Source organism: Accipiter gentilis, chromosome 16, assembly GCF_929443795.1.
Source record: "Accipiter gentilis chromosome 16, bAccGen1.1, whole genome shotgun sequence".
NCBI lineage: Eukaryota > Metazoa > Chordata > Aves > Accipitriformes > Accipitridae > Astur > Astur gentilis.
This window is the reverse complement of record NC_064895.1, coordinates 28,431,290-28,440,433: the sequence shown is the minus strand read 5'-3', so window position 1 is coordinate 28,440,433 and position 9,144 is coordinate 28,431,290. Positions and strand designations below refer to the sequence as shown.

The 9,144-nt window shown below is 48.5% G+C and overlaps 1 protein-coding gene across 1 annotated transcript; it reads right to left on the bottom strand.

Annotated features, from left to right (window-relative positions):
* Positions 1–7,159: 7,159 nt before the first annotated feature.
* Positions 7,160–8,775, bottom strand: LOC126046705 (uncharacterized). The gene has a single exon (XM_049819442.1). The coding sequence runs from the start codon at positions 8,534–8,536 to the stop codon at positions 7,160–7,162; it is 1,377 nt and encodes a 458-aa protein (XP_049675399.1). The 5' UTR covers positions 8,537–8,775.
* Positions 8,776–9,144: the final 369 nt, after the last annotated feature.

The window sequence follows — 9,144 nt, the reverse complement described above, 5'->3', positions numbered from 1 at the left end:
CTCTGAAAGTACATAAAAGCCATAAGGAGCCTGTAAGGATATAAATGAGGGCAAAAAATGTGTTTATTTCAATCCCCAAACTGCAGCAGGAGAAAGTCAGCATATAGAAGGGCTTAGGCAGTAGTTAAAAAGAAGAAAGGTTTGTATTTTGGCTCTAAGGTGGATATATTTAAAAAAAATATGGTAGAAAGGTAGGGGAAATTAATACTTCCATTCCAACCAGAACAAGGAGAAGAAGCATTTGTTATGCAAATCTTTTCATTATTGCAAATCCCGAGTGCTGATAAGAGATAAGCGTTGTTCTAGCTTTATTTCAAGTAGCTCCTGCACAGACGCGGGTACGTGATTATATTGCCGCGAAAGAAAGAAACAAACACACACATTTTCCCTGTACATTTATTTCTGTTACTGGAACATGAATTCTGGAGCCTGCCTGAAAAGGCATTTGGTCCATTGAGGCTTGTTCATTTTACTGCTTTGTTTTCTGCTAAGGTGACATCTGCTCCTGAATGACCTTAGCATCTTTTCTCTCTGCAGCCTGGCCCGGGTGGCCGTTCCTTTTATGCGCATACATTAATGTTCGGGTGAATCGCAGCTTCATGAGGTCTGTTCTTTATCCTTTTCATTTCCACTAATCCCGGAGTCTGCAGGGAACAAAGGGCTGGATCCTCGCGGTGTAAACGGCCAGACCCAACCATAGGGATTTACATCCGCTACGGTGTGACACCGGTTATCTCCAAAACCCATTCCCCTCTTCACCATCTCTACCATCAAATGCCTTGTCCTCGTTGATAATTTATTGCTTCCCCCCCCCCGGCTTTTTGTCTGCTTAGGAGGCAGCTGTAAAATTTGCTTGCAGCAGCGGCGCACGGAGCAGCGGCAGCTCCCGGCCCGGGTACCCCCAGCCCCGGTCGGACGCGTCCCCGCTGCAGCGTGAGGGAGGTTTTGGTGGGTCGAAGGGCTGATGCCACCAAAATGGCATGGGCTGCTGCTTTCCTGCCCATCACCGTGCCAAGGTGCTCCATATTTTTGTGGCCCCGGTGCAGGATCTGTCCCTGGCCGCTGCTGCCTTTGGTGGAAATCAATGAGGTTTGCTCAGCCCTGCATTTAGCTGAGACACAGCTCTCTGTCTGCCTGGCTATTAAATTACTTTTCCACGTGACAACGGAGCTTCCAAAGTTTGCAGTATAATTTCAGTCTTCGTATGCAGCTCTTCGAGCCATTTTCCCCCCTCTCTCATTGTTTTACTGCTCTCTCCCCATTCAGAGGCTTGGTGTTGCAACAGGAATGTTACGTTTGCCCATCTCTCTTTGTCTGGCACCTTTGTTTTTTGCATCACCACCAAATAAAATCAATTTTATAGCTGATTTCTCTGACCTGGCACCAGAATGACATGCCTACAGTTTCTGCTACAAATTCTCCTTGCTGTCTGTAATAAGTTACTTAACCATTCCATTATTTCATGCCGGCTCCCGGTGGGTTTTAGCTGCACAAGATGTCTTTCTGATGAAATTGGCACCGGCTTTTAAAAAATCCAAATCAATTATATCTCCTGGGCCCCGCTCAAGACTTTAAAAGAGGTTAGTTAGGCAGGATCTTCATTTTGCACATCTGGGTGGAAAATGCACAGGCATTTTTTCCCTCTGCCTGCACATACAAATGGCTCACATTGTTTCTTCGATAAAATTGTTTATCGTTGGGAGAGTCAGGAGCTCACTCAGGGAGGAAATTTGGCTGATATATATGGCAAGACTCCAATGGCTTTAATGAATGCAATGTTGATCACTTGAACAACAGGATCAGCAATATGGCATGGATGCGATAGCCCTTTTTTCCAGTCCTGGTTATAAAGTACCAGATAACACTGTTGTGTCAGAGGGCAACTCCCATTAGAGGGGAAGAATTATGATCTGGGTGTTAGATCTGGTTTCTTCTCCCATCTTCTCCCGAGCAAGACTTTGTCCCTGGAGCTGGTCCAGTTCTTTTTCCATTCAAAGTGATATTGAAATCCAATATTACCTATCCTGGCAAGCTCTCTGGTAAGGAAATTAATCCCAATGAACTTTTTAAACACCAGTTTCACTAGATTTCTCAATCTTCTCAACAAAGTCTTACTTGAACTATTTTCTAAATGAATACTGAAATGTTCATTTATGGAAAGGAAAAAAATCGACTCCCTCACTTCTTCGAGGTCATGTCGTTATGCAAAAACCCACATGTGCACAACTTCCCACCTTTTTAAAAAATCAAACCTAAATTTGACTTGTTCTAAGTACCTAATGGGAGCTGCAATTTCTTGCTAATTATATAATTACTCCAGATTGTTATGTAGCACTGGCAATTAAACACTCGAAATACTTTTAGCTTGAAGAAAGTAATTACGTAATTCCAGTGAATCTGTGCAAGCGAAGCTGTATTGGTTGCTGCTCCCTTTCCCCTATGACTTCATGTCCGCAGCCGCTCACACAGAGCAGCAACCGTGAATTCCTGAGCTGCTGCAAATCGGCAGAGCTCGGCCAGCCTTGGCACATCACTTTATAGCACCCGAAGGCCAAGCCGGGTATGATGTAAGGGCTTAACATGAAAAAAAGACCTTATTTATACAGACAGAGTGATACGGATGTGTGTGTATACACACACACACACACACACACACACATATATGTATTATATTCTGGGTTTAGAAGCCTTTTTCTTTTTAGAGCCTAGCAGGGCCATGCCCAAGGGAGCATCCCAGCCCTGCAGCCCCCCCAGGGGACCTCCCTATGGCACCATCGAACGTGGTCCCAGTCCTGGGACTTCCCAGTGGATATTTCCATGGGAGGTGTTTGCCCAACCCAAAAAGGAACGCATTTCACTGTGTGGCATCTTCCAAACAGCCGCAGTGACAGCTCAAGTGTAGCCCGATTGCTATTCACCACCTCCTTCTGTGTACCTGGACCAGGGCCCCACAGTTACACATGTCTGCCCAACACAGAAAGAAAAATGTCCTTGTCCCCAATATCTCAGTGTAATGTCCCTTGACACCTAATGCTTTTAATTCAGGTGACAGTTCTGTCTCTGAAGTCTCCACAGTCCCTGCTCTCTATGCCAAGACACTCCAAAGATGCACTAGTCTTCAATCCCATTCTTTAACTCCTTCCTTCATAACAGCGATGATAATTAAAGAAGTCTGGAGTGCCTTTTAGGTCTGGTCCCAGAGCAGCAGGGACCAGCGAGCAGTGATGCTGGCCACAACTGTCAAATACCATGAGTTTTCTCTGCATCCTTCATGGAGAATGAAGCTGTATGTGTATAAGTAAAAGCAGTATGAGATTTCAACATTGCATTAACTTCTTGGTTCAGACTTTAAGTAGGTTTTGAAGACAATTATAAAGCTTCTCATAGGGAGAAGGGGAAAGGAAACACAGGGTAAAAATAATAAGAACAAAAATAGTTAAACAACAGGGTGAATTTTCGACAGCCCTCCAGAAAGTCTTAATGCCATTCAGTTGAGAAGAAGTCATTGACATCCACTGATTTCAACAAGAAGAACCTCCCTGCTGTATTGTTTATATGGCAACTATTATGATTCAAAGACCAGAATTTTTCATGGATTTTGGTTCTGTCTCTGTTTATGTCCCATGATCCCAATGACTCTTCCTTCTTGCTTAATTTTAATTTTTTTTTTCATGGGAATAAGGACTAAGAGTGGAATCCCTGAAACCTCTAATCCTAGGCCCAATCTTGGAAGAAGACAGCATGGACTTGGAGCTTCCCTGAGGCTACTTTGCTGCAGACACTTTGCCAGATCCCATCCTCCCCATGGCACAATGATGTGAATTTACTGCCTCCCTCCTCTGGGAAGCTAAAACGCAGCCGGCTCCCTTCTGGGCCTGGAGACTAGAGCTGTAGCTGCATCTCTGGGGGGAAAATCTCATCCCACCCTTGAAGCCTTCATGTGATGCTCTCCCGTATGCAATGTAGGGACCACAAGAAGGTTTTGAGCAGGTAGCTGGAGATCTTCATCCCAAACTCATTGCATTGATGGAAATACTTGTCTTGGGCTGGCTCCAGCAGATTTTGGTTAGTCCCTGGCTTATACATATGTGTATGTATATACACATATATATATATATACGTATATATACACACCACTATATAGTATATATAAATCTCTAAACCACTGATCATTTCGGGGCTCTGTCTTGCTGGCCTGATGCAAATAAAACACTTACCGAAGTAGACACGGCTTTTACTTGCATGAAACCCAACAAGTTTAGCCCTCACTTTGCTAGAAAGCATTTCCATCCAAACCCAGCTAGTGCAAATCGACCTGGAAAAAATACCTCTGTCACTGAGATGATCAGAGATGATCTGTTTTGACTTGACAGCAAAAAAAAGTAAATCCAACCTCTTTCATTTTCCTTGCCCCTCCTAAGCTGGGGGCAGTCCTCTGTTTAGTCATTCCTGGGGCTGAAACCAGCATGGAATGCTAAATGGATTAATTAGTACTACATCACTCTAAATTTAGACAGCTTCCGTTCAGAATTAGATTTCTTCAGGTTTATGCCATTACATTTCTAAAATGTACATTCTCAATCACATTAGCAATTATGAATACATTACATTTATTTTCTTTTTGAAATATTTTACTGTTGTACCTTAGGATATAAAATACACACACTGTCGTACCCAGACAGAAATGTGAGGTCACTACCGCTCATGGTTTTATTGCAAATCTCACGATTTTAAAGATAATCCCAGGACATCCCCCCAGAATGATCAAGTACCTCCTTGTACGAGAAAACCAACTTTCATTTTTGATGCAAGTTTTTATCTCCTGCAGTGGCAGAGATATTCTTGAAAAAAATGGAACATCTGCAAAGGCCAGGAGGTGAACAAAACCATTTGCGATTCAAACTAAAACTCTTTTTACCTGAGGTAATCACATAATTCTGGAGACTAATCTCATGACTTCTCATCATTGGAAGTTAACATTGCTGAAAAGGATATAAATTGATAGAGCAACCAAACAATCAAACAAGAACTCCCACAAGGAAGGATCCTAGAGCAAGTACATCATCCTAGAAGCAATGTTAGGGCAGTTTCTGTGCCTATGCCGTAAGCTTTGCAGTTCTGGTCTTTCTTAAACTGGAGAGTTTCTCTCTGCTCTCCATTACATGTGAAGACAACTGTGGACAACGAGAACAGACATGTTCTGTTACATCAAGGGAAAAGGCACGTTAGGTCTGCATGGTAAGCTGTTCAAAAGAGTATGAAAATTTTGTATACAAAATGAACTTTTTTGGAAGTGTTCAGCATCTGGGTCCTCATGTGGAATCAGATTTTCAAACCAGGCAGGGGTATATCAAATATGTTACGCACACTTGAACATCTGAACTTGTGGAGCTCTTCTGACAGGTCTGGTCAGGGTGATTCTATTAACGTAAATGGGCTATTCTGCAGAAAATCTGGTGATTAAAAGAAATAGTGACAGAAACACATTGAAAATCTGTGAAACTATTGCGGAAAGTGAGGATAGGCAGCAATGTATTAAAAATAAAAATGAGAGTATTTCACATTCCCTGGTACTATGAGAAGTGCAAAACGAAACAATAGCTCTTAGCTTGGCACATTGGAAAAGACCATCTGTATAGTGTTTACTTAGAGATGTCGTAGGAGATACGGTGTGCAGCAAATCAGTTTGTGGTGTTATAGTAGTGAGTGAATTCAAAAGCGATTTCAGGCAAAAGGGAACTTGAACATTTTCTGGGACCAGTAGCATTAACAACAGTGACAGAAGCACCAGTGAAGAATTTACAAGATTTGCACACATAGCAGGAGAACTAAACCTGATTCAAATAAAATGCCAAGGCTGTTTACTGAGAAGGATATTTCTGCTTTAGAGAGCTCATTTTTACCAGTTTGTAAATTAATAGTGACTGAGAGTCATAAATGCTTCACAACTGGTGACTGCAAAGCTAGAAAATGGAAAGACAACAGCTCAGCAGCCCCTTGAGAGGCAGCCAGCACGGCTTCACCAGGGGCAAACCGTGCCTCGCTAATCCACCGGCCGCCCGTGATGGAGCGACTGCATCAGTGGACGAGGGAAGATCTACGGACGCCGCCTACCTGGCCTTCTGCTGAAGCCGTTGAAGTGGTGCCCCACAACATTCTCACCCCTCCCTTAGCAGTCCCTGTGCCTTCTTGTCCCTGTCCAACGCTGTCCTGGGACAGCCTGGAGGAGCCATCTCTGGGCCCGCGGTGGGATGCTTGGGGACACGGTGGGGTCGTTGGGAGGAGATCCAGCACCCTGTGAAAGCCCCGGGGTGGGAGGATGGTGCCCAGGGGTCAGCGCTGGTTTATGTGTGGGGCCGTGTCCGTGAGTCCTGCGTGGACCTCTCTGTCCCAGCTCCCCAGCCAAAGGGCTGCTTCTCCTGGGGAAGCGGACGGGGGAGTCACCCCCCCATGATTGCCTGCACCGTTGGCAGTGACTCAGCCCTGGGGACGGCTGGGTGCCCTTTGGGGCTCGGTGGATCTGATTTGGGGCTCAGCGATGCCTTTGCACCTCTTTGGTGCCATTTCCTGGTGTCCCCTGCACTCCCTCCCTATCCCATGAAGGCACGCAGAGGTTCTGGCCAAATGGCTTTTAATGGAAAAACTAAGGACAAAACAGTCAACAAAGCTGCTACATCAACAACACACGCCCTCCCCTCCTCCCCAAAACCAACCCCCCCCCCCCCAACTAAGGACAAAACAGTCAACAAAGGTGCTACATTAACAACACACGCCCTCCCCTCCTCCCCAAAACCAACCCCCCCCCCCAACTAAGAACAAAACAGTCAACAAAGCTGCTACATTAACAACACACAACCTCCCCTCCTCCCCAAAACCAACCCCCCCCCCAACTAAGAACAAAACAGTCAACAAAGCTGCTACATTAACACACAACCTCCCCTCCTCCCCAAAACCAATCCCCCCCCCCCCCAACTAAGAACAAAACAGTCAACAAAGCTGCTACATTAACAACACACAACCTCCCCTCCTCCCCAAAACCACACCATCCCCCCAACTAAGAACAAAACAGTCAACAAAGCTGCTACATTAACAACACACAACCTCCCCTCCTCCCCAAAACCACACCATCCCCCCAACAGGTCTATTCCCACCCTCCTGTCTAATCACTGTCTTCAGGAGCCTTGCGCTTCCTGCTGACTTTCGGCAAGGAGTCAGAAAACTGCTTCTCCTCTCGTTTTTCCAGGTTGGTGTCACGCTCAGACACGCTGCCCTGGGGTGGTGGCAGGTTTACCCCTGCACCGTCTTCAGGAGCCTTGCGCTTGATGCAGGTTTTCGGCAACGGGCCAGGATGCCGCTTCTTCCCTCGTTTTTCCAGCTTCGTGTCACACTCAGACACGCTGCCCTGGGGTGGTGGCAGGTTTATCCCTGCTCTGTCTTCAGGAGCCTTGCGCTTGATGCAGGTTTTCGGCAACGGGCCAGGACGCCGCTTCTTCCCCCGTCTTTCCAGCTTCGTGTCACACTCAGACACGCTGCCCTGGGATGGTGGCAGGTTGGTCCCCGCATCCCGCCGTGGATCTTCAGCCTTCTTCTTGATGGTGCTCAGGAAGGCTTTCGAGGTGCTGGGGACACCGTAGTCATCTCCGTAGTCACTGGAGTTCTTCTCCTTGGGCAGCGGGAGCGAGATGCTCTTGTGATGGGAGACGGTGCCGCTAGTGCCACCGGGGTCCTTGGCCATGGGGACTTTGCTGGGATCGTTCTGGCTGATGCCCACTGCCCCAAGGGAGCAATCTGGGTGCCTCATAGCCTCCACCGGTGGCACTTTCTTAAGCAGCACAATGTTGCTGGCTGGAATCACCCCAGGGTTCCTGTTGTCTTGGGCATGGAGGGTGACAGAGTGGCTGGGGGTGGTGTCACTGCCCAGAGGGTTGTCACTACCCGGGAGGGTGTCCTCATGCATGGGGACATCACTTCCCAAGGAGATGTCAATATCTGGGAGGATGCCATCATCCATGAGGACATCGCTTCCCAGGGAGTTTTCAATAACTGGGGGGACGTCCACATCCATAGGGACTTCACTGCTCGGGGAGATGGCACCACCTTGGGTGCCATCATCCCTGGGGATAGCATTGCCTGGGGGGCTGCCACTGCCCAGGGGTGCCCCCAGGGGTTGGGCTGCGCCGGACAGGCTGTCCTGTGTGTACTGCCCATTGAGGTGCTGGTAACTGGGGAGGGTCAGCGGCAGCACTGGGGAGGCTGGGGCCGCCTCACTTCCCTGATGGTTGTAGGGCAGGAATAGCTGCAGTTGGCCCTGGGGGGCCTGTTGGTCTGCTGAGACCAGGGGGATCCCACAATCCTGGGGTCCCTGGAGGGCAGCGGCTGGCGGAGAAGAAATGCCTTGGCCGATTGTGAAGGTGGCTGATGGACGCAGGTCGGTGCTCGTCCAATTATGGTAGAAATCCTGGGAGTTGAAGCAGCCGCCCCATGGAACCATTTGCAGACCTGTGTGGGTGAGAGGGAGATGTGGTGGGCTGGGCATGGGGGGAGTCTCCTGGGGCACCCACCGAGCCGGCCCCGAGCACAGACAGGGAGTGGGGAGCTTGTGGCAGGGACGGTCCCAGCGGGGTGAGCTGCTGTGCCAGTGGGATGGGGTTGCCCACCGGGGAGGTGAAACAGGAGAGATGGCCCCAGGTTATTGGGAAATTATCTGTAAATTATATTCACTGGGCAGGTGTTGCCCAGGTAACGGCAGTTATGCTCGCTGGGCTTTGCTGAGCCCGCATGCCACAACTGCCGTGGGGGGACAGGGGTGCTGGGGATGCTGGAGATACTGGGGGAACTGGGGAGACTGGAGTGCTGAGGTGGCAGGGCAGATGGGGATGCCATACCTCCTGGGGGTGTCTGCGGTGTCCCCCCTGCCGGGGGTGCCCAGGTTGCAGGGAAGGGCTGCTGGTCCTGCCCAGGCTGTTGGCAGAGGCCGGTTGATCCTGAAAGAGAGACACGAGCAAACGCCGGTGGTCACATCCCAGGCTGGGGCGGGAGGTCTCACCAGGGGACCGAGGAGGAAGAGGAGGGAGAGGTGCAATGGAGGAAGGGCTGTGAATTTCCCCAAAGTGAGTCCCTGGGCTGCCGGGGTCGGGGTCAGGG

Excerpts from the sequence above, each read along its gene's own strand:
- LOC126046705 (XM_049819442.1), bottom strand. The coding sequence starts at position 8,536 with ATGCCCAGCCCACCACATCTCCCTCTCACCCACACAGGTCTGCAAATG.